Genomic DNA, 27,414 nt, shown 5'->3' on the forward strand with positions numbered 1-27,414 from the left:
GAATGCTTTTGTTTGCGCATCATGTTAGAGGTCCAATTAGCTTTACAGAACTTAAAATTGTCAATGGTCAGGAATGTCAAACCTACCGAGAAGCATGTAAAGCTTGGCGACTGTTAGAAAATGACAATCATTGGGATGAAAGTATGGACGAAGCTGTACAATGCCGATCGCCAGATAAAATCAGGGAACTTTACGCTACGCTTTTATCTTATTGCGGTCTTTCTAACCCTCAAACTCTTTGTAATAAGCACAAAGAATATATGGCTGAAGATATTTTACATCAACTGCAGCAAGTACACACAGACATTGCTTTCAATGAACATGTCTACAATAAAACGCTAATTATAATCGAAAACAAGGTTTTTACGATGGTTGGATAAAATTAGATGATTTTGGGATGTCCAGCCCGCGAAGATCACGTTTTCCATCAAGTTTTACGTAAAATAAACTCCGGCAGTGGTGGACTCTTTCTTAAGAATTCAGAATTATTTATTTTTGTTACGGTGAAATATATTTTAACATTTGTTGTTGCATTTAAATATATTAAGGTGTTGAAACTTCATTATCTGTAGTAATTTTTAAAAATTGTTGATCTCAGCCAAGCAATAAAATTTAGTTATTATATTGACTCATTTCTATTATTATCCTTTATCTCTCATTCTTATTAAATGTCTAGCTAGTATATAATAAATTCGAAATAAGAAGAGTTCTTAAACAAACAATTTTGGATCTCTATGATCAGAATTTCCAAAAGATATGAACAAAATTTAATAAACGCACTCTATTAGTTTGTGTATGTTATAAGTTCCTGGTCCAATATATTCAATGATATCACGAATTTTCTAATGCTTTCTAGAGTTTTCCTAAACTAAATCTACATTTGTGAATTTAAGTCTCAGCGAATAAAATTGAACTGAAGTGAAACTGTTTGTAGTTTAAAATTTTGTAGACAGTAAATATGTCACAAGCCCATAACGTAAGTGGCTTTAGTTAAATTTAATGTTACATAATGTGACATGATACCAAATTGGTATAGATTTGAAAAAAAAATCAATTCACGGCTTATTTTACATGATTTTTAGAAAAATAGAATTAACAGTTTTTTTTCAAAACAAAAGACTAAAAAATTGGTAAAAATTGATTTTTGACTCAAATACCTCAGGAATAAATAATTTTGCTGCCTTCCAAATAAATTAATTCTGTAAAAAAAATATTGTTATCAAAATTATAGTAATAAAAAAAAATAAAATCCAATTGGAAGTTTAAAAATAAAAACATTCAAAAAACACTACTTGAATTAAGTAAAAAATGGTTTTCGATTTAAATACTTTGAGAAAAATAATTTAAATTTAAAGAAAATACTTTTACTAACATTTATTTAATTTTTTAGAAAGATTCGATTGTCATTTTTTTTTCATTTAAATTTTTACAAACGGAAGCTTGTTAAGCTAAGAACTGATAAAAATCGATCTTCGACTTAAAATAATTACCTTCACTGTTTGCTAAATTTTGTTCCTAAGAAAACAGTAAAAGCCTGGAATAACAAATGTATTTATTTTGAGTTGGATATCTTCAGAATTAAATAAGATGACTTAATAAAATATAATTGTATTTAAAGACAGTGTGTGTCTAATGCCAAATTCATATTATCAAATGTTCTTCTAAAAAAAAAAAACAATAATTCAATTTTTTTAAAGTAATTTCTGCATTTTTCGATGTCAAATATGTCTCCGTACGGCAGCATAATTTTAATGTTTTTTTTAAAACAAAGTATTAGGAATAAATGTAAAAACAAAAGTGGTAAGATTAAAAAAAGTTAGTTTACATCTTCACCTTTTTACCAAATTTAAAAAAAAATTGATTGTGATTTTCAAAATACTGGTTTTAATATATTGTTATAATTTATTATTTATATCAGAATCAACAAAAAGAAAGGTGCTGTACGGAGACTTTTTGGACTAAGTGTATCTGGTTCTTGAGATTTGGACGACGAAAAAATTGCATCCTGAACGTACGGACTTATGAAAATTTCTCTAAAAAACTTTGATCTGAATTTAAATCTAGCAGCAATTTTTAAAACAATTTATACAAAATTAAGAAAATTAGTTTTCACAAATGCGTACTCTTTTCCATGCAAACTTTTTATTCACCTTTACAATATCAAAAAGACGATATTTGTCAAAATATCAGATACTTTTAAATTTAACGTCTTATTTCCAAATTAAAATTCATTGCGTTACCAGTTAGTCTAAGAGCGGGCAAACAATTTTTGGAGTTGAATGGTAAACTCAATTCATTAACATAACCATTATAACAAATTCAACCTTCTTTCAGGTTTTTAAGCCGTTGTCGACGTAATTTTTAGGATTTGAGGTTGAAATGATGACCATATGAGTGATATATCAAAAAATCAAAAAAAAAATCCTCTGATTACAAAAATATGTGTCCAAGACATTTTGCTTTCATTGCATGCTGATGCATTTTATGATTTTTCAAAAGCATTTTTCAACTTAAAAGCTTGATTAATTGTGTACCATAATATATAACCATAAGAATGGTACATCAAAATATTAGAAAACTTCCCCTGATTACAAAAATATGTGTCCAAGACGTTTTGGTTGCAGCCTTTTGCTTAACATACGCATGCATAATAATAAAAGTTTTTCAAATGCGTTTTTCAACCTAACCCCTAATTACGTTGCCACTATATCAGGGCAGTTCTCGCAATTAGAATGTACACCTTAGACGATTTTAAGGAATGCATCTTTAAATATTTCTATAACATTTATTATATTATTAAACAACTGCCAGATTTGTGTCTAAATAAACTAGTGATAGGAAAAAGATGTATGCAGATATGAAGTAAAAGAGGATAATGATTTTTAATATCGAAAAAAAAAGGCAAGGGTTATTAAAAAATTCTTAAATTTCCAAAACAATGTCGTTTTTCCTTATTTGTATTCATATATAAATTCTCATATATAAAAAAGAACAAAACAAAATCCCTCAAGCTTCTATTGGAAAAACTGACCGAAATTGCGATTGGTGGTTGTCAACTTTTTGTTGTTTTTTTTTTGTAATTTTGCCTTGGGACGAATTGCTGAAATTTAAAAATTGATTTGTCCTTGAGCCTTTATTCCGACATTTTGTATTTTTTTAGGTCAATCAAACAAAAAAAAGAAAGGGAAATAAAAAAACAATATTTTTAAGTATTTCAATGTGCATATAAACTCACTTGATCTTTGATTCTTAATGAAGTAAAGTTGCAGTCTTTCTTTGAATGTGTTTTCATTAACGTAGTATTCAACTCGGACTCTGAAATGAAAAAAAGGAGAAATATTTTAATTAAGAATTCATAAGATAAAGTTATTATTATCTAAACAGGTAGTAGTTTAGATAGTATAATTTCGTGTCTTCCTCTTAGACATAAAATGTGTTTGCTTGAGGAATTTCAGATGAACCTGAGAATAAAATTCAAGCTGCCTTACAACATTAAGGTCTATTCAACTTGCTTTCAGTTTAAAATGAATAATGAAGTTATTTAGCACCTCCTTCCCCGCGGATAAAACAACAAGACCAAAAAAGTGTAACACTTTTCAATAAATTAATAATGGCTTTGATGTCAATTATTTTGCTGAAATATGATTTTGAGGCACGTACGGAAATTCCCAAAGTCCGAATGCATTTTTATCGACAATCGCTCGCATTCTAAATCGATATAGAAGCATGAACCTTTTTTTCACATATCTGCTAACAACTATGAAAAATTTACATTTACTTAGTGTTCAAAGGACTCAAAAGGATGAATAATATGCTTCAAGACATTTATACGTCTTAGGTCTTTCAAAATAAAGAATTTTATTGCAACGAAAATTATAGGTAGAGCTTACACTTACATATATCTTTAAAAAACGTACTTTACACTATTGCCAACCGTGACTGGTATTTTGTGAACATTTCCTTTTTTCTTTGGTTGCAATGCAAGATGTATCCATTCAACCTTTTATCCTTTTTTTGATTCTTTGAACATATAAAAATTCTTACGTTTTATTGCATCCACCTAAAACCTTTGTGTGTTCTTATCACGATCTGGAGATTTCCGCAGGGGAATGTTATAAAACCTTTTGTGTCGTAAAAGGAATTCAAATCCGTTGGAAAAAATAGTGCTTTGATTTGGGTATCTTATAACAGTGCTTATGGGAGACATAAATATTATATATTTTTTTCGAAGATAGTTCGGTATAATATCTAATAGGACTCGAACTTTGGATTAGTAAGATATATAGCATTTCAAATGAAAATTTCGGGTACAATGCTTCAATAACAAAAGGTGAGAGGTTATTTTTGTATTAAAGAAGATAAAGAAGATCTTTTAATTCTGCAGTATTATGTAAGCATGTTCTTGGTAAATGAAACAAATGACTGAAACTGGAATCACAGGATATTGTGACAGTATGACATTACGAAAGTATGTTTTTCTACTTAAAATCATTCTACTTTTTACTTACTTACTTAAGGTGGCGCTACAGTCCTGTGCGAACTAAGGCCTCACCCTTATTTTTGTATTGTTCCTAAATCGTGTCGTGGAGCAGTTTATTTTTGTATCGTCAACTGTTGTTATATGTAGTGTATATGTATAATTGTACATATACACAAACAGTTCAATAAACAAACAAAATAACAATAATTTACCATAGTTGCACGGCCTAGTTTATGCATCAATTACAATTGGAATTGGTGCATATGCTAATCTGTGTTTCAGCATTGTAATATTCGTGGGCTAAGGACACATTTTTTGTTGGCATACCGCCATACTGTTTCATACAAGATAGCTGTTTTGGCACTAAGTGCAACCCAAGTAGGTGAGGATTACGATTCCGCTAAATTTTGTATTAATGGGTATAGCTTGGTGCCTTTATTCTTTTCCCACCATGGCCTCGCCATATACATTAGGAATGATGTTGCTTATCAGCTCTTACCACGATATGGTCTTTGCACGAATTCCTTTTTTAATTATATGTGGTTTAAATTCTCCGTGAATAAGCAAATCATTTACTTCTGCTTCCTTTATCGAAGCCCAAATTTAGACACAATATCAACTTCTTGTGAATTTGATGCTTTGTCTGATTCCATCCAAAGAACTGTTTCGTCCTATTCACTGAAAACGTTTTTACGCACGATTTCAATGTACACAATTCTTCATAGCTTCAACATTCAGGCCAGACAACAACCGATGGAGTGTGTGCAGAAATCTTCGCTGAGTTGAACCACCTAACTCATCTAGTCAACGAGCCCATCCGAATATCGGTCGTTGAAGGTCGAGCAGAAAACACTCTTGACTTGCTTCATACCTCTTAACCTGATAAGTACACTGTTAGTGTTCTATCTCCTCTAGGCACATCTGACCCTTGTGTAATATCAGCAAATTTCTCTTGCCAAAACTGTTCAGTTAAAGAGACTGGGACGGTCTCAACAATTACTTCAGGATCTTTAACTGGTCACTATGCTTCCTCGATAGTGACGTTGACGCCAGTGCTGATATGATCACAAGTTTAATTCTCCTGGGAATGAGAAATTTTATACCAACCTGGGTTAAAAGTATCAAACCCAAGGAAAGAGCATGGTTCGATGCGAGCTGTAAAGAGGTTATTAGGGCCAAGGAGGTAAGTTTCCGTTGCTTTAAAGCCAACCGTACTGGGGAAAGCCGGAAGAAGTTCAAACAAGCCAGGAAGGCCTCTAACGCCCATATTCGACGGACCAAATTTTTACATGACCAAAAATCAGGCAAAAAATACTGCAATGTCCCAAAGGCAGTAAACATTTTTGGTAATTTGTAAAAAACATGAGGAATTCTTCCTCTTCTTTTTTCGCACTCGTACTGTGGCAAGAGTCCTTAGAGATCTAAACACACATAAGTTTGCTGGTCCGGATGGTATCCCCACTATTGTTCTGAAGAGGTGTTCTTTGACGCTGGAAAAACCACTGCGTAAGCTTTTTCATCTGTCCTACTCCTCAGGTCTCGTTCCGAGAGGATGGAAAACGGCATTTGTCCAGCCTATTCCCAAAAAGGTGAGTCTTTCTCACGCTCTAATTACCGACCGATTGCACTTACGTCCCTTCTTCAAAAGGTCATGGAAACGTTGTTTAATTATCAGCTCAAGAAATATATTGATGATCGAAAGCTTCTTAATGACCGGCAATACGGTTTTCGTAGCAATAGGTCCACTGGTGATGTCATGGTTCATCTCACCGAACAGTGGAGCAAATCTTTACATCGCTTTGGAGAAAGTAAGATTATTGCACTTGATATTTCAAAGAATTTGATAGGGTTTCGCATCAGGCTCTCTTATCGAAAATGCGTGCTTTCGGTTTTCATAAACCCCTCTTCATTGTATTTAGTAATTACCTTTTGGATCGTTCAATACAAGTAGTATTAGATGGATTCAAGTCTGAAAACCATAAAATAAATGCTGTAGTGCTCCAGGGCTCTGTTTTATCTCCAACACTCTTGCTCATTTTTATTAATGATCTCCTGTCTGCAACATCTAATCCAATACATTGTTTCGCTGACGATAGTACTCTAAGCTTTTCATATTCGTTTTCATATTCACGTCCCTCTTCTTGGGATATGGAACAGCAACGACAAAATATGATAAGCTCATTAAATTCCGACCTAAACAGCATTGTTCAATGGGGATTAAAAAAATGCGTGGAATTTAATGCTTTGAAAACCCAATGCTGTCTTGTATCGTTAAAGCGTAATTTGCCATTATCCATGGATGGCACTTGACTGAACACCTCGATATTCTCGGTATGTGTGTCACCAACCACCTCTTGTGGAATGAACACATACGCGATGTCGCCAAAATTGCCGCAAGGTGTTTGGGTTTCCTTAGGCGATGCAAGAAATATTTCACCCCTTCAGATCTGGCTGTTATCTACAAGACTTACATACGTCCAAAACTTGAGTATTACTCCCATATCTGAGCTGGTGCTCCTGCAACTTACTTAAGGCTCTTGGATAGTATTGAACGTAGAGCATTTAAATTGGTAGATGATAATATCATCATAAGTTTATTTAATTCGCTTGAACATCGTCGTAAGGTATCTTGTCTTACCCTTTTTTACCGTTATTTTAATGGCTTATGCTCTAATGAAATAGCCAGTTGCATTCCTCCTCTTAAACAGTTCAACCGTAATGCTCGCTCTTCTATGAATGCTCATCAGTATACCCTCGAGCCCAACTTCGGCCGTACTGTCAAATACAGAGATTCGTTCTTTAGCCGTACTACACGAATGTGGAATGCCTTACCACACTCCATCTTTCCTAGTCATTGCAATATTCAGGACTTCAAAACCAATGTGCTCCGGCATCTCCTTTTAAACCCTCTCTCCTCTTCCTAGTGTTCACACTGTGCCTCTGCATAATAAGGGTAGTAATATCCGCTTGAGTGTGTGCTTATTGTATACAAAAAAATAGTTTATATAATCGAACATTAGGACAAGTCTTTACATCCTTTTGAAAATGTAATATTATTAAACATGATATATAAAATAATCCAGGGTTATCCATTTTGCGGTTCGAAAAGTTAATGTAAATAAAACATATATAAAATATTTTTTGTATGATATTCATTTTTTTATTATAAAGTGTGAACTTACATTATATTTTATAATTAATTTTTGCAATCTTTTAAGTAATTTTTGACATCTTTTTGACACATATTGGGCGGTTTCTCAACTATAACTTGACAAATATTGGGTTTTAAGTGCTCAAGAGTTAAAGGATTATCTGAATAAAAACGGTCTTTTTCGTAGCTCTACAAAAAAAGACTAGCGGTACAAAATCGCATGATCTTTGATATCGCCACGATGAAAAATAACTTGATCAGGAAATGTGTCTTGCAATAAAGCCATTTTTGCTCCAGTTTTGTGGCACCGTGCTGTTAAAACCACAAATTGTCCAAGTCGTTTTCTTCAATAGTAGGCAAAAAAAAATCGGTTATCATATGCATAACGCTCCGAATTGATGATGACAATCGATGACAGTCATCGTTTTCCAAGAAGCAAGGTCCAATTACACCTCAGACCAAAGAGCGCACCAAACAATTACTTTTTGTGGATGAAATGGCGTCTCTTCAATTACTTGAGGATTCTCAGAGCCCCTTATATGAACATTTTGTTTATAAACATTCTCACCGAGTGGGAAATGTGCTTCGTTGCTGAAGAAAATTTTGTTCGAAAAATTACCGTCCAACGCCTGTTGTTCAAGCACTCATTCGACGTATTTACGACGACGTTGTGAATGGTCAGCTGCTAGTTTCAGTTTTTTGTGTGAGCTGGATTTTTTATCGATGTAGGTGCAGATCCAAATGCATAATAAGCTATTATGTGCCGTAAGACAGTCCTTATTCCTGAGAAGGACGAGAAAGCGACACATTCGGGTCTTCGGCAACACTTTCACTTACAGCAGCGATATTTCTAGTGATACAAGTGAAACAATAAAGCACAGACCTTACAATGTCTATAACAGTCTCTTAAATTTACCTCACAATTGCTTGAGTAGTTGGACGATTATGTTTAAACAATAATATCTAATTTAATATGTAGCTGTGGCAGAATCACCATTAAATAAGGATTTTGTCTAATAAGACTTTTATTAATTCACAATTTAGTTTGAATCTTTCCGCAAGAAATCACTTATTTTTTATAAATGCAATTTTTTCAGTTTTCAAAACGCTAAACTATATGCATACACATAAGCAGGCAAAAGCTTTCTAGAATTTGTTCTTATAACAGTTATAACGATTCCTATTCTACAAATTATAACTTATTTTTTCCTTTATCTTTATTTAATGTTAGGATAAGAATTCTAATCAATGGGAAATTTTTTTCACAATCAAAAAATGAATAAATTAGTTTTGCTTCATAAAAAAGAAATAAAATATTCTAATTGATATTAAAGCTATAACGATTTAAAACAGTGAGAAATCAATGACATTGGTAATGAACTTTCTCTGGTTTGCCTGAACTTAGTTTTATAATTTTATAATATTACCTCACATAACCACAAATTCAATAAACAACTACGCAATTGGGCTTTCTAAGTACTGAACCATGTTAAAGTTAATTGCTTTACTGACGGAAATATGTATTTGAGACGTCTTGTCAATCTTCATTTAAAACCCCACCTCCACAAATTTCGCAAAATATTTAAAAGAGGTCCAAAAATCAAATAAAGTGAAAACAAAAATGTTTGATTGCCATCCGCTCAATTTGATATTCTCCGTAAATTTAACCACGCATTAATATCTCAATAAGCCAGACATACAATTTGATTCTTAAAAAACCTCAATGTTTTATAAATCAACTTTTGGAAATCCTGTAACCAATGTTGTTAACCATATATGACACCGTTTGTGACATCATGACATCCGAAAGAGAGGCATTTAATCTTTTGACGCATTTTAACGATTCTATATTTATGACCGTTAAATCAGGACCACAAAAAGCAGCAACAACAAAAAAAGATTACGAAAAAACAATGATGAAAAATGTATTTCATAGATTAAGAACATCAAGGACATCGATTGGTTTATGTATACCTACTTGTAAGGAATGTATTTAGACGTGCCACGCGGGAAAAAATGGCGTGGTGTTACATACTGCCTGAGGCGGAAGATACATGATCCGAAATACCAAACGTAAAAGTTCAAACTCACGCGTCAAAATCTAAGAATCGAATAAAACAACAACAAAAAAAATATATCAGGATTAGGCATCCACTGGAAATAGGATGTATAGAGACATAAATTAATGATGATGGCACAGATGATGATTGATGTTCAGTTGCGAGAATATACACACATAGGTACATATCTATAAATAAATTGCTTTTGATATTGAGTCTGATAAGTTCTTGTTTTAAGTGATTCTGATTGAGTTTTCGAAATACCGATACACGAGTTGTTTGTTTGAAAAATCTCAGATGAAAATAAAAAAAGTTAATAAGATTTTATGTTTGATATTTCATTCTATTTACGAAACGACGACGACGTTATTTTTTGATTTTGATATTTAAATTCATTGTATACAATATTATTGTGAATTATTTACTTCCTATACTTAAAAGACAAAAGCCCTCCGGGTTAAAACATGGTCCATGATAGCACTCCTGAACAAGTTGCACCTGGGAGTTATTTCAAAGGGATACAAGGTAACAAACCAAGCATACCAGTAATATGTTTTAAAGTGGTTGCCTTTTTGACATAAAACAAGTTGTGTTCATCCGGACAGAGATAGAGAAAGTTTCAGTTCCAATTTCTGCAGTGCCTTAAGGGTTACTCTGGTTTCACATGGCAGGATTTTCAAGTGCTTTGTTCATATAAAGTACATTATTTTCGATATGGGTAGGACAAGTTTCGGATTCATAAACAAAATTAAAGTAAAGATTTGATAACATAAGACGCGTGATTAAGCATTACATTAACAATAAAAAGTCAACGAACTTTTTCCACTGAAACGGACCGATGATTCGTTTTTTGCAAAATTTAAGCTTACTTCAAAAATTTCTCAACTCCAAGGTACTTCAGTTATCAATTTAAAGACCAAGTACCTACGACAAAGTTGGGGAATTTATTTTAAACATTGAAGTTGAATATATTTTAAAGTTAATAGCTTCTTATACCTGTGTTTTTGTTATTGCTTCCATTTATTTTAAGATTTAAGTATTGTTCTTACGAAGAATGTCCATTAAATGTGTCTCATAATAAAATAACAAATGCGACAGTAATCAACAACGAAAAACAATACAAGGGGACCATAATAAATGGCAACAGCAAAGAAGGAAAACTTAAAAAAATGCAAACAATGCTTTCAGGATAATTTAAATTTTAATCTTCTTCTCCTACATCAACAATAAAAATTATTTCTTTTTTTTTTTAAGAAAAATACTTGCGAAATAACCGAACGACTATAATCCTAAGCATATTAAAGCCCCATAAAAGGTGAAAACTTTGAAGGAATTAAATAATACTCGAAATGATTTACCTACGCCTCACAAGCTATGCGAAAACGACCTACATCGACAATGTAATCCTCCTCCGCGCGCAATAATAATTCAAAATAAACACTAATAATTTTTGGGTCACATAATTTGAACATCTTATCAAGAGTGTGTTCAATCTGCCGTCAGGACAACCGGAAGAAAGTGCGCACAAGGACGAGGGAGGCTCATTGGAATAATGAATAACAATAACACCTACCTTCATAATCATAATCTTTTCCAACTGAGCACGAAAATGATGTCCTTGTAGCCGTGTAGCCATTGGAAGCATCAATTTGTGTAACTTTTTTGCTCCTAAATGGAGTCATTCGGTTGAAGTTATTTGTTTATTTTTCTAAATTATATTGGTTAATGAATTACTTACCCTAGAAAAGGTAATTGTTAAGGTTTTTGGGATGTTTACTTTTTTTTTGTGTTGTTTTTGGTTTTTGTGGGAGGAGAGGCGTGGTTAAAAGGAAGAACAAAAATCCAAAAAGAAAAATGATTGTCTCTGTGTTTTTGCGTGTTGCCTTTTCGAGTTTAAGACGTTGACAAGAATAAAAGGATTTTGTTTTCAAATTTGTGTCTCAATTGTTTGGTTAGGTTTTTCCTGATGGTTGATAATTATGAAAACAAAGTACATAATAAATATAATAAATGGGACAGTATCTATGGTCAATGCTCAGCTAATTTGGTAGGTTGTTGAAGTACAACAAAAATCTTTCATTAACCAAGAAAAGGACTTTTTTAATCAATAAATCTCCGTAACAGTCATCGAAAAGTGGTACGCAGTGGAAGAATATAGATTACATTGATAATTAAGCAACATGAAATAACACTTAAACGACAGGTTTTTAATTGCTAAACTAATTGATTAATTAAATATTGGAGGCTAACTTTAACTTATATTTATATCAAAAATCAGTTTCATAAAACTTAACAACAAAAAAAAACGGCCTGCCGTACAACCATCATTGATAATACCCATTGGTGCATTTAAAAATTTGCAAATGATATTGTTTTTTAATACTGAAAAAAGGAGACCTTTAAACTGTACCAACTATAGAGGCATCAGACTACTTAATATTGCTTACAAAAACATGAAATCGACACCCACCACCTTTTCATCGATTTCAAGACCGCATATGACAGCATCTACGGGGAGGAGTTGTATAGAGCCATGTCTAATTTTGGCATTCCTGCCAAACTAGTCCGTTTGTGCACGATTACCAATGGGAATATACGCGCTAGTTAATAACGATGGTTCGTTATGGATCTAGTTATACAACTTAGTATTAGCTTGGTATGCTAATACTGTCTTCTATCTGCAATTCAAATAATAAGAACTGCGATTTTAGTATAAAATACACGATCAAGTGTTACTTTATTTACGGTTGTATTTCAAAGAACCCCGATGAAACTGTGTTCATCGTATTTATACAAATTCTTTCATATTTACATTTTCTTAATAGATACAGATAGCTTATCTTCTAATTGTAAATAATAGATAGGAAGAATACAAAGAGCACTTTCCTTATCGCTTAATTCTAAATTAAGAAATGACTGCGTGATGTTTGTTGGCGTCGTAGTCCATTTCTTATCGCTGCTGTGAGGAAACACATTATCTTTGAAGAAGGGTATAGCTGTATGTTAACTCTCCCCCCTTTTAATTTTAAATGTCCTCATTTAACAATCCTTTGGCTGAAAGTGCCAGTTTGTAAAGTCTGTTATATTCTCTTTTCTCTTTTAATTTTTTATGGTTTACATATATTGTGTTAATTTTGTTTAAAACGTAACATATAAAAATTATTATACTGATAGTTATAATTGTATAAAATGCTGTTAAAATTGGATGTTCCTCAATGGGAATCGTAAATTTTCTTAAATTTTTTAAATTTTCAAATTTGTAATCAGAGCTTGATTCTAAAATTTTTAAAATTTTAATTTCTTCTATTTCATTAGAAATAAGGAATTTTCTAAGTTCATTTTTATAATTCTTATAAGTTTCATTGTTAATTTGGATTGTTTCATTAAATTGGATCAAATTAATACCACTTATTGTTTTATTATTTATTGTAAATTTTCCTGATAGAATTACATTTCCTTCATCAATTCTTTTGATAGGTTCATTTTCTTCTTGTTTAATATTACATTTTGCTATTTTATTATTTAAGATTGGGATAGTACAGTTATCTTCTTGAATTTCTTTACAAATTATTAAATCTACATATCTTTGACAATCTTGGTTTCTTATATATTTATTTTCACATTCCGAAATAGTTTCATCTAATTGTAGTTTACCGTGTCTAAATTCTAAAGAATTTAAAATGAAATGTTTACATTGTTTTTCTAAAATGGGATATTTATATATTGTTATCAAGGTTTCATTTATTTTTGCTAGATATATTTTGGAATATTCCAGTACATTAATTATCGGTATTTGTATGTGTTCTTTTAACATTATTTCTTTTACTTCTCGTAAATTTATACTTCTTGAATTGAAATTGTTATGTTTAGCTAAATTAATGGTTTGTAGGGTAATTTCTAGTTCTTTGTATATTGTTTTTAAAAGATGGCTTTCCCTGATAGTCCTTGAATCTAATATATTGAACATTTTCTCAAAATGCGTATTTATTTTATTTTGTTTATTACTATTTTCACTTAAGTCATTTAAACTTTGATGAATTTCTATTAGATCCTCATGATCTGGATTACCAAAGATGAATTTTATTGCACTTCCTAAAAAGTTTATAGATCTTGCTAATCTGGAATGACCAAAAATTTGATCTCCTAAAGCTTCTATTTCTTCCATTATTATTTTATCTTCCTCTGATGGTTCATATGGTGAGTTTTTAATTTTATAATAAGGGTTAAATATTTTATTTAAATCTACAACATGATACAGAAATTCTGTTTGTTTGAATAAGAAAGCGTCGTCAGTTTGTGTTGCTACATATTTTTTATCTTGTAGATTTACCACGTTGAAGCAGTTGCTTAAGTCTAGATTTTTTATTATTATCACTAGTATACATATGAGGTATATATTTTTTCCTGACATTGTCTTTATGTATAATTTTATTTTTTTGTGTGGTGATAACTTGACCTTTGTCACTTTTCACTGTATATTTTTTATATTTAGGTGTGTCTTTAGTGCGTCTGTCTGTTTTAAGGTAGACAACGTCTTTGTTATTAAATTCTTTATTAATACGAGTTTTATTACGTTGTATGATAGTTCGTTCTTGTGCTTTTATTAATAATTCACGCACTTGTTTATAATTATCTTTATTATAGAATAAATCCGCTGGTTTTTGTTTTGTAACCGAATGTATAGTTAAATTGTACTGTTTAACCGCGTTATTTATTTCAATTATTGGCTTAGTACCATTTTCTAAAGCTAAAGCATTTGTTATCTCTATTAAAATGCTATGGATTTTCTCAACTTGTCCGTTCGTCGTTGAATGACTGACTGGAGTTCTGAAGTGTGAAATCCCTAATTTATTTAAAATACTTTGAACAGAGGGTGATATGAATACGTTTTCATTATCGGTGACTATATTCGTGCAGAATGGGTAAATACTTGATAAAATCTCTTCTATGTGTGTGTATAGGGATTTTTTGTTTTCAATTCTGTGTATGTGGCAATATTTTGAGTATTTATCCACTGAAGTTATAAATAGTTCGTTGCTCATATGGAATATATCGAAATGTGCAGTCTCGCCTGCAAAATAAGGTATTGGACTGGGTTTCATGACTTGTTTAGTCGGATGGCGTTCATATTTGCTTTTGTGGCAAATTTCACATGTGTTGGTTATTTCTTTACATGTTATCTTCATGTTAGGCCAATAATATTTATTTAGGATTTCTTGGACATTGTTTAGATAATTCCTATGTGCACGCTTATGTATATTCATTGAAATTTCTATTTGCTTATCTACTTCTGTTATATCTTCTAACATATTTCTAGTTATAAGTATTTTATAATTTTCAAAGTGTTCAAAGATCTGATCTTCTATATAAAAGAGACTTTGTTCGTCTATTTTCATAGCGTTCACTCTTTTAGGATTAAGTACCTTTCTCAATTCTGAGATAGCTATATTTACATTAGTATAATGTATTTCGTGGCGTACATGGTCTTTAAATATATTTCTTGAAGTGGAATTATTTATATTATCTTTTATTAATATTATTTGGTTGTGGAAACTATTTATTGGTTGTGGTATGACTTTCAATGTTTTTAAGGGTGAATTGTCGAATGAATGTATTGAATCGTTTGGTTCCACTGTATTCATATTAATTGTTTGGCGTGATAGTGCATCAGCAACTACATTTTGATGCCCTGGTTTATATAATATTTTAGCGCCATATTCCTCTATAAGATTTTTCCATCTTTTTAATTTGGCGTTCGGATTTTTTTCCGATATAGCAAATATTAACGATTGGTGATCTGTATAAATTGTCAGATCTGCTATTCCGTATAGGAAGTTTCGAAGTTTTTGTAGAGCCCAAATTATGGCTAATAATTCTTTTTCATTGGTGGAGTACGCTTGTTCTGTTTCATTTAATGTTCTGGATATAAAGGTTATCGGGTGTCTATCTTGAGATAGTACAGCTCCGATTGCAAAGTTACTTGCATCAGTGGTTAACTCAAATGGTTTACCAAAATCTGGCTGATATAACTCTATTTGTTCTATTAACTTATTTTTTAACTTATTCATTGCTTCTAATGCAAGATTATCATTCTCTAAATTTAGTTTAATTTTATGGCTTTGATTCTTTTTAATCATGCCGTTATCTCCTTTTAGGTGTACTGTTAAGGGTTTAGCTATTTGTGCGAAATTTTCTACAAATTTTCTATAATAACTTGCTAGGCCGAGAAAGGAACGTAACTCTTTGAGTGTGGTTGGTACTGGATACTCTTGTATGGTTTTAACCTTATTTGGATCCACCGTCACTCTGTTGCTCTTAATCACATGTCCAAGATATTCCACTTGGTCTTTGAAGAAATGTGATTTCTCATGCGATATTTTCATATTCGCATTATGTAGCGCATTCACTATTATTTGAATGTGTTTAATATGTTCTTCAGGCGTGGAAGAGTATATTAAAACATCATCTATATAAATGTATGCGAACTTGCCTATATACTCTCGTAATATATCATCAACACAACGTTGGAATATTGACGGAGCATTTTTTAACCCAAATGGCATACGTATGAATTCATATTTTGCCCCATTTACAGCAAAAGCTGTTTTTTCTCGATCTGATTCCTTTATTTTTATTTGGTGGAAGCCAGACTCTAAGTCAATAGTTGAGAAAATCTTTGCTTTTCCTAAATTCTGAATGGTCATATTCACGTCTGGAATAGGATATCGATCCGTAATCGTTCGAGAATTTAACTTCTGGAAATCAATTACCATACGCCGTTTAGGCCTCCCGTTTTCATCGATTCCTTTCTTTGGAACTGTCCATATCGGAGAATTATATGGAGATCTACTTTTCTGTATGATTCCATCTTTAAGTAGTTTTTCTACTTCTTTATTGACAAATTCATTGTCTGAATAGGGATATGGGTATTGTTTAGTCCATATCGGTTCATTATCTGTAGTACGTATAGTTGCTTCTATAGTCGTAGTAAAGGGCAATGTCTCGTTTAAATCTTCATTTCTCTGCATTAATTTATCTATGTTTTCTTTATAAAATTCTGAATCGTTAGTATAATTAACTGTTTGTTCTAACTTTTGTTCATACTCTAATTTATATTCAAATAAATTGATTTTAGCTTTTATTTGTCTGAGACCTGATTCTCCTAATATTAAATCGAAATCATTTAATTCTGATATTACAAAAAAACACATTGTATAACCAAAAATATTTATTATTTGTTTATATTTTATAATTGAAGAACCTTGTAAGGTTTTTGTCCTTAAGGGATCAATTGGAATCTTTTTTCCTATTAAGCACTTATCACTAATATAATTGTTAGTTGCACCCGAATCAACTAATATAGTTACCGATCTACCTGATAATTTATCTTTTTTGATTATGCATGGTAAACCGTTTATTCTCCTAAAAAAGTGCATTCTGACTGATAATTAATTTCATTAGAATTACTACTTACTAAATCATCCTCTATTTTATGTGTGTCGAGTTGGTTTACTCTCTGGAACTTATGATTTTTCCCTGAATCTTCCCGTTCTCGTTTTATAGCTGGAAACGATGGATTTGGTGCCTGTTGTTGTTGATAATTATTATTCTGACGTTGGTACTGCGGCTGGAAATTTCTCTGCGACTGTTGTCTGAATGGATTTCTTTGGTTAAAAGTTGAATTATCCGTCTCCATGGCTCTCGGGTGATTAGGCGTCACATATCGCTGGGGTTGTACCTGATAATTTGGTCTGAACCTCCTTTGTTCTGGTACATAATCTTGTTGTACGTAATTTTGCCGAATATGTGGTTGATCGCGTCTGTGTGGGTGATTTTGTTGAGGATTATCACGTCTTATATTTACATCTGCTGCGTGAGACATGTTGTCGTGCTGTATAGTAAGCGCTATAGCATATGCTCTTTCTATGGTTGGTGGTTGATTGCTATATAGAGTTGCTTTCGTAAAACTGGAGTTTAGGTTTGCTGTAAATATACGAACAGCTTCTTCCATTGCTAGGTGTTCTTGTATATTTCTGCCTTCTGATGATGATGTCATCGTTATTTTTGATAAAATAAGATTAAGTGCATTATTTATTTGATCGTAGTATTCCGACAATGTGAGTTTGCCTTGTCGAATTCGACGAAGTTCTTCTTGAAGTACATATAGTGGACGGCTATTTGCGTATGTATAGTCCAATCTGTTTACAATTGCTTGGAAATTCATGATTGTGTTCTGGTTTGTTAGTATATGTGCTGCTTCACCTTGGATCTTTGTTCTAACTATAGTAAGAGCATGGTAATACTGTGGTGTACCGGAAAATTGTTTTATTTCCTCCATAAGGTTGAATACCATCTGCCTCCATGGCCTGTATTCTTGTGAATTTCCGTTAAACACAGGTATTGCTGAGAATACTGTAAGATTTATGTCCTCAGGTTTCTTATAGCTCGGTGTCTCTGCTTTTAGTACAGCGGTTGTAGTTACAGCTTGGAACATACTTTTTCCAGCTCTGAGATTTTTAATTTCTGTTTTTAAGATTTCGTTTTCTGTACTTTGTCTATTGACTTCTGTGTACAGTTGTGTAATTGTTGCTTTGATTTCTGCAATTTCCTGTACTGTCGCCATTTTATTATTTATATTTGATTCTATACCTACTTTCTTGAGCACGTTGTTTGTTTTTTTATTGCTAGACATATACTGTCTAAGTTTCTTAAATTTTAATTTTCACTGCTTCCTTTACTTTAGAAAGACTTTATAAGTATAGGTACTTTTATTCACTTTCACTGCTTTCTTTACTTTAGAAAGACTTTATAAGTTTTAAATTTTTAAGTTTCTTATTCTAGTTGTAGTTGCTAGTCGCCTTCGCTAGTTAGTACAAACTTCGCTTGTAGTTTACAAGACTTTTGGCTAGGAATTCTGTTTTTTCAAGAATATCCCGGTTGAGCCCCCAGTTAATAACGATGGTTCGTTATGGATCTAGTTATACAACTTAGTATTAGCTTGGTATGCTAATACTGTCTTCTATCTGCAATTCAAATATTAAGAACTGCGATTTGAGTATAAAATACACGATCAAGTGTTACTTTATTTACGGTTGTATTTCAAAGAACCCCGATGAAACTGTGTTCATCGTATTTATACAAATTCTTTCATATTTACATTTTCTTAATAGATACAGATAGCTTATCTTCTAATTGTAAATAATAGATAGGAAGAATACAAAGAGCACTTTCCTTATCGCTTAATTCTAAATTAAGAAATGACTGCGTGATGTTTGTTGGCGTCGTAGTCCATTTCTTATCGCTGCTGTGAGGAAACACATTATCTTTGAAGAAGGGTATAGCTGTATGTTAACTCGCTGCTCCATAAAAGTTGGAAACAACTTAACAGAACATTTCGATGTTCTTCGGATGAGTTTTCATGTGATTTTTTAACATCGTCCTTTAGTTGTAAGATAGCCAAGGGGTAAAGGTTCGGTCTACCTAGGCTCTGATATGAACACAGAAAACAACACTATAGCGTTAAGATCAAACGAAAAAATTTTCTTGGTAACTGCTGTTTTTTTGGGCTAAGAAAGCAATTGAGTAAGCCTTCTCTAGAGTGACCAAAATTTCGTAGAAAGATGGACTATGACAAAAGTAGATGAAACCACCTTGGGTTATTTCGAGAGAAAATTTTTTCGCGTCATCTATGGTCTTATATGCATAGGAAATGAGTCTAGGAGAAGATGAAACGACAAGCTGTACGGACTGTACAGCGACATAGATTTAGCCAAAAGGATAAAAGTCCAACAACTGAAATGGCTGGGTCACGTAGAGCACATGGAAACCAATGTGCCTGGCCCGGAAAGTCTTCGAATCCACGCCCACAGGACAGCGCAGTATAGGAAGACAGTGGACCTTACCTTACTTGGATTGCGCAACTGAAGGCATCTAGCTAGGGACCGATATAAAAATTATTTGGACGGACTTTATGGATAAGGCTGCTTTTTCTATGATTTAAGAAAGGAGTAAATCTAATGGCACTGAAATTAAGGCAATCACTTGGAAATCCATTTGGGACTAGCTTTTTCTCTAAGGGTTTAAGAAATATCGTCAAATAAAAAAACAAAAAAAGGTTGTCCCTATTCATGTGACACTTAGTAATTTCCGGCATATGTCCGAAACAACTACGAATTATTTAGTTTTTTTTCAGATTTTTTTTAACGTGTGATACCAATAGTAGCTTGATTTTTGCCTTCCAGTGCCACAGGATTCTCTTGGAAATTACTCCATTAGAAATTGCGTCAGAATATTTGAACGATGTTCTGTTACCATCGAGAATAAATTCATGTTTTTCGAAGTAAATTTCCATCAATTTATTAGAAACTTTCGGGCATAAAAAGAATATGGCATTCGAAACTGTCAAACCATGAACAACGACCATCAAAACTTGTGATGAAGCTTAAAAACAAATTATTTTTATTATTTTTCAGTGCTAAATTACAAAATAACACCAACTGATATTCTTTTAAAGTTCTTTCTGTAAATTTTGATGTTATCATCTGTAAAGCAATGTTTTCAGGTAGATTCTAGTAATCTTTAACGTCATAAAATTTCGAAATTTTCAGTTCGACAAATTAGACTCAATAAACTTGTAAAAGGAATTGAGGAAATTCGAAAAAGAAGGTGGTTCCTGAAGATGGGCCTATTTTAAAGAATTGTCCACTTATTACGTTGCGTTGTATGCAAGTAGAACATTCACTTTTATTTGCCGTGGGAAATAAATGAAAAATTCTGAATTGTTATAATATGTTTCAAAACAGGAATACCAGCCGTCTATACATTCTCTCGGCAAAAGTTTTTAAATTTTTAATTATTTTTGCTGGTTTTAGCAAACGTGAAGTTGGCATGCTTTAAAACGTGCAGCTTTAATAATTGATTATCTTATCCACAAATTAATTGGAATTGATTTTTTTTCACTTCTTGGCATAGGTATGTTTAGTTTTTTTAATTTTTTAGAAGATATCCATACAAAAATGTACGAAATAATTAAAAAGTTTTAAAGCAATGACAGAATAAGTGCATCCCTAATGGAATATTCGTGTTTCATTATATTCGTGATGACTTTGTATATTAAATTTAACATAAAATAAAATCAAAAAGTATTCTGCTCTGTTTAAAGATATTTTTTTTTAATCCAATTAAAAACAAAAGTTCTTCCTTTGAAATATAAAAAAAAAAACAAAAAAACCAAATATAATTCACACGTAACTCAATATGTGATTGACATTGAAAAGAGAGATAAATTTTTATTCCAGAATCCCTCATGAGGCGAACTTATCCGTTAGCCAATCCAACAGCATCATATACGTACTTCTATCACAAGAATCCAACAACGACTTCTTTCGAAAAGGGTATATTAGGTATCTATAGTAAAAAAAAAAGCCAAAAAAAACACATTTCAATGTCTCTTTAGCTTTCAAACTTTCCTCCCAGTAACGCCAATTTCATGACACACAAATTCAAGACATCCAACTCAACTTAACTATAAGCATACAGAAATCTTCCCTGTCATGTGAATTTCCTAAAAAATTTCTCCTGGGACCGAAGAAAATCATGAGTTCCGTAAGCCAAATGGATTTGTTTCATTTTATAGAGCAGAAAAAACTTGTCGTTTTTTCTAAAGTTTTATTTGCTTTTCCTCCCAAAACTATTTTTGAGTTTTGATGGATGGATATGAGTTTATAAAGCTTGATTAAAAAATAAAACAATAAAATACAAAAGGAAACTGTTGCAAAGCAATCCATTAGCAGGAATTTAGTTAAAACATTTAAAATGCAATAAGCTAAGCACAAGTTAACGATTGAAAATAAAAAAAAAGTCGAATGAACAAAACACAAAAACTACTAGCACGCGGGTTATTTAATAAAAGGTCAGGAAAACCCATTTAGCGGATAAAATGAAAAATGGAAGACACAATTTTCAGTTTAATTTAATTTTATCTAGCAGTTGCTATAGTCTGTGAACTCCTGTTTCTTATTTTAAGTAAATAATATTTAAACATTAAGTTTTATGTTTTCATATTTTTTCTGCTGTAAGAAAATTTTCGAAAGGTATAATTGAGCAACTCTATAAACAACATCGTTCGAGAAACTACAAAGGTTGTCTTCTGGACGTGTCCAGTTTAAAGATATATAAACTCCGGAATTTTTCAGCCGATTTTCACAAATGAAGAAGATTTCTGAATACAAAGTCAATAAAGGCAGCCCTACAATTTTACAGTATTAGCTTTGAGTTCAATACCAAGGTTCAATAAAGTTCATAAAGTTTTTCTTTTTAAATAACCTCATAGAAACAATTCTGGTACAGTCAAATCGTGAGAATGAGGAAGATACTCGAAATTACGATTTTTTGAGATAACACGTACTTGGAACTGTTTTGCAAGAACTTGATCGTAAAGGCTGCGTTTCGCAAAGGTGTGTCGTCTTGTTGGAAATATATGTTTTTTAAAACGTTTTAACCAGCTAAAAGCTGATATAGAAAGAGAGTATCAGCGGCTTTACAGCGTTATTGGAGGGAGATTGAAAACCTAAAAACAACTTTACATCCGCGGTTCTCAAGGTACGATCTGAGAAATAGAAAGGGTAGGAAATCAAGAGCTTTAAGTTTAAAATGTGTTTGATTTAATCAAAGGCTTTACTGAATTCTGTAGTGATAACGTCCCCTTTATTCTCTATTCTCTTATTTGTTAAGTGTTTTGGACACAAATTCAGTAAGATTGGTTGTAATGAATTTTGCTTTTTAAGAAGCCCAGCTCTTGGGAAGAATAAATAGGTCTACAATGAAATTTGAAAGTCATAGAAAATGCTTTCGAAGAGCTTGGGAATTGAAGAAAGCTTGGATATGGGCCTGTAGTTAATTTTCAAAGCTTTGGGAGGATACCTCCTTGAAAAATGGAAAGATGAAACAGTATTGCGATAGGTTTTCAAAATGATGTTGCACACTTTTATAATAAAATTGCAAAGCCAACCATTCGGACCAGGGCAGAATTCATCTTTGAGTAGACTTATTGACTTATTCGATTTCGGTAAGGGAGATACATAAAGTACCTTTAAACTAATCAAAAAATCAATAGTCAGTCATCTGCATGCAGTTAACATGGTTAAGGTTAAACTTAGTCTTAATTGAAACTCATAAATTAGGTGGAAATCGTCATTTATAGGGTAAGAGAAATACAAGAGAGAAATTTGTTGAACCTGTCAACCCTAAGTCAATTTTGCATCGAATATGCCTTCACCTAAAATCCATAATTTTAAATGTTTCGCAGCATGTACTTTAAATCATTTATTCAACATTACAAACATAGACTATCAATGACGGCTTATATCGAAGACATTTAAAATATTGCCGTAAAAAATCACATAATTGAATTATCAAGATGAAATTTCGTTATTGACGAAAAACACAGCACTTGCGTTTTTTCTTTTATTTATTTTTGTTGTTGTGTTTGACTTTTCGTTATATTTTTGTTGTTGTCAGATTTATAAGGATTTTATAGTGCTCTCCATTTTTGCAGACATTAAAGAGAAATGAATAAATAAATTGGATAAAAAAGGCATCAGACAGACAGCTATGAAAGTAAAATAAATGAATTCAGAGCAAATGTATTTTATTCTTTTATCTCAGCAACAACAAATAAATAGAATATAATCTTGGTATGTAAAATGTTTATACTTATTGCTTACACAATGTAGATATGTACGCACTTAGAAATCAGAATTATTTGGTGAATAGTTTTACTAACATTTAAGAAGAACCCTTACGGTTTTAAATCTAAATGAAGTGAAACGCAAAACAGAAAGTTCTCAGTAAAGTGTCTGTTTCATTTTATATACTTAAGAAAATTCATAGAAAATCTATGATAACCCGTTTAATAATGTGATGTTATACTTGTTTAGGCATGAAAATCACATGAAATTTAATACAAAGATTGATTCTTTACCATAATTCTTTCTAACCATAATAACCAGACAGAAACTAGGTGACCGTATAAGTTTATTTACTTATTAAAATTTTAACTGTAATTGGTATCCTCTGATAGTCTATTAATTAACTATTAAACAAAATGTCTATTAAAGATACTTACATATTAAGTAGAAAACCAATCAATAGTCTATTCGATCTTCTTTGATTTACTTAACATTTACAGAACTTAAAATAATTCCCAAAGCTCTACACAACGCACGAATTGAACTTTAATGTTGTAAGACTATTATATTTATTACCAATTATTTTCATTGATATCAACTTTAATTAAAGCTAAATTATGTCTTCTAGCTATAATCGTGTTCATATTAATTTATTCACAAACAACAAATGTATATTTATTTATGCATACATAATGCATTCTTATACGCAATCAATCAATTAAAATGGTAAATGTTGAGAAAATCAATATTTTATGATTTTAAAATGGTTGATGACAAATTTTATAATGATAACTTCCTCTTTCGTCTGTCGATTTGTCTTGCTTAAAACTTTAACAAAATGTTCATAACCTAAATTCTGTGTGAGATATATAATTTGAAGGCATTACTTTTTTTTCTTAATACTTGAGTCCAAAACCATTTCTTATCAGTTCTTTGTTCAGTTTTGATTTCTTATTGGATTTTTTTAAGAAGATAACTTATCGAGAATCAAACATTATTGTATTAATTGTAAGAAAACTGTCAATTCGATTTTTCTCAAAATTTTCTCAGATGTCAAAAACGTTATTTTCAGTTCCATAAAATAATTGTAGATAAAATCATTCTTTGTTCGTAAATTATTCGAGGTGAACATTTTTTTTCTGTTTTTTGATTTATAAACTTTCAAAATTGTATTTGTTTCGTATTTGCACCATTTTTTTATATAACAAATTAATTCGGAGTCGATCTCTCCACTGATTCTTGTGAAAGTACGGACGTACAAACGTACGTACACACTCACGAACAGACATTTTCCTAAAATTCTTTAATTTAGACTCTAGTCCTCGAATGTCGAAAAATTTCAAATGTTCAGTTCGATAAAATGAATTGATTACAATAATTTCCTATGGGAAGTTAGTAAATTAGGTGACGCAACAGTCAGTTGAGAACTCAGGCCTTGGCAATAATATTTTGCATATAAACACAATTTTTACCAATTTAAGTAACATCTTTAATTATTTATTTAAAATAATATAAAATAACAGAAAATAATAAGGAAAAATCAAAACATTTTCAGATATGGGCTTAGCATTTTTTAAAAATGTTTACTTCTTATTAAAAAATATATAGATAACATTTTTCGAAGAACATTATTTTACTTTAAAAGCAAAGTTAAGCAAAAAATGAAATGGTTTTAAAGTAAATAGCTTCATCTATTATTGAAATATTCGAATCGAAGAACAGTTTCTATAAATGTTGCGTTGTATTATTTGTTTGATACCTTCCTACTTCTTTTAAGATTATTGTTATTTTGAATTATTTTGAAGTCAATTTCTTTAATTTTTGAAAGGTATTTCAGTCGAAAATCAATTTTAACCAACTTTAAGATGTGATTTTTTATTTAAAGCCAATTTCCCTACTAGTTCTTGAGATATGGACGGTGAAAAATGGTATCCCAAACGTACAAACGCACGATTTAATATAAAGATTCCAAAAATTGTAAATTCCAAATCCCAGAACTTGCAACATATTCTCATACCATGACCGTCCTAACGCAATGCTTCACAGTAGCTCAATTATGCTTATCAAAAAATTCTTCAATACATTCGTTTGTGAACAAAATCTAATTTATAATATCGTTGCTTGGAGGTGAAAATTAAATTTTCGTCCACTATGAGTCAAGTGATAAATTTAGTTTAAAAAAAGCAATTGACTGAACATATGCAGTTCCACCTTATTCCAAGTAGTGATATCTTGTGTCATATGTTCATTAGCAAATTTAAGTCTTTCGATTCTTTTTACTAATGTATAGATTTTTTGAACGGCTGCCCGTCTATTTCGGTCATAACTTTGATGATGATGATTCTTTTTCTGATGGTTTTGTTGCTGATTTCCTTACTTGTGGTCTCTTTAAAAAACCTTGAGTGTACGTTTTTATCATACGTTAGACGTCCGTTCTCCATAACTCAAAAACAAGCAGAGACATCGATTTTAAATTAATTTTATTTAACTAGAACTAATTTTCAAATTCAGTAGAATGGATATTTTTTACCATAGAAATTAAAACAGCAAAAATTGAATGTCTTCAGAAATTTCACGTTTTTAGTTTTACACATTATGACGTCATATCGACTTGGTATGCACTTCAAATAAAGCAACTTATGGTTTCTATAATAAATCACCATTTTACGAATAAAAATAATTTCAACACAATTTTTTGGCATTCATTAAAAATGAACTGACTGTTTTGTGTACAAAAAAATAAAACCTATAAAAAATATTTTATGGGCTCGAATATCTTGAAAAGAAATAATTATTTTAAGTTTAAACTTATTTCAACTTCTACGAAATATTTTTGCTAGCTTTCTGTTAAGGGAAAAAGATGAATTCTCAGTTTAAAAAAAAAATAAAATCTTACCAAACGCGTTACTAATTTATTTCAAAGTCCTAAATATCACTTTTTTCGAAAATGTCTCTAATTTTTATTTACATATTCAGAAAAATAAAAAAAAACAAACCTGTCTTTAGTCTCTTGGATATTTAAAAAAAAGGCTTAGCTTTTCATATGCATTTTCAGACTCACATCCCTATTGTTCGAATGTAATACTTCAGTCATATTATCCCCAGCAAAATTTTTGCATGCATGATCAGAAATTAGAACAAAAATACTACAATGTCCCAAAGATAGTAAAAATGTCTGGTCATTTGTAAAAACGTACGAAACACCACGTCATCCTCGGTTCCAACGCTCGTCCACAATGACACTCCCTATGTAAGCCCGATTGATAAAGCAAATTTGCTTGCAGCACAGTTTGATGTTAATTCGACGCTACTGGAAAGTATCATGAGTCCTCCTGTTCTTAAGAGCGTAAATGATTCTATGAGATGAATCTTCTTTCGCACTCGTGCAGTTGCAAGAGTACTGAAAGACCTTGACATACACAAATATGCTGGCCCTGATATATTGAAGAGTTGTTCTTCAACACTTGCAATACCATCTTTCCTACTCTACAGGTCTCTTTCCGAGCGGATGGAAAATAGCATTTGTCCAGCCTGTCCCTAAAAAATGCGAATCCTCCTCTCCCTCTAACTATCGTCCAATAGCACTCACGGTCCTTCTTTCCGAAGTCATCGAAAGGCTGATTAATTATCAGCAATAGCTCCACTGGTGACATCATGGTTCATCTTGATATTTCAAAGGCATTTCATAGGCTTGTGCATCAGGTTCTCTTATCGAAAATGCGCGCTTTCGGTTTTCATAAATCTCTTCTTCATTGGATTAGTAATTACGTTTTAATTACTTACTTAACCCTCTTGGACAGTATTCAACGTAGAGCATTTTAATTGATTAGTAATAATATCATCGTTAGTTCCTTTACGTCGGTAGCTTGAACATCGTCGTAAAGTTTCTTCTCTCACCATTTTTTACCGCTGTTTTAACAGTTTATACTGTACAGAAATAGACAGTTTCATTTCTTCCTTTAAACAGTTCAACCGTAATACTCGCGATTCTAGAAATGCCCATCAGTATACACTTGGGCAAAAATTCAGTCGTAC

General features: G+C 31.6%; 1 protein-coding gene across 30 annotated transcripts in view; it reads right to left on the bottom strand.

Moving 5' to 3' along the window:
- The window catches only part of LOC129950363 (potassium channel subfamily T member 2), a 216,593-nt gene that overhangs the window by 99,601 nt on the left and 89,578 nt on the right, over window positions 1-27,414 (bottom strand). For all 30 annotated transcript variants that reach the window (XR_008782105.1, XM_056062300.1, XM_056062287.1 and 27 more), the window contains one exon: window positions 3,236-3,315. Coding sequence is in view for 29 of the 30 variants with exons in the window: in XM_056062300.1 (XP_055918275.1) it covers window positions 3,236-3,315 (80 nt within the window). In the remaining variant the exon portion in view is untranslated. The remainder of the gene's footprint in view (window positions 1-3,235; window positions 3,316-27,414) is intronic.

This window comes from Eupeodes corollae, chromosome 3, assembly GCF_945859685.1.
Source record: "Eupeodes corollae chromosome 3, idEupCoro1.1, whole genome shotgun sequence".
NCBI lineage: Eukaryota > Metazoa > Arthropoda > Insecta > Diptera > Syrphidae > Eupeodes > Eupeodes corollae.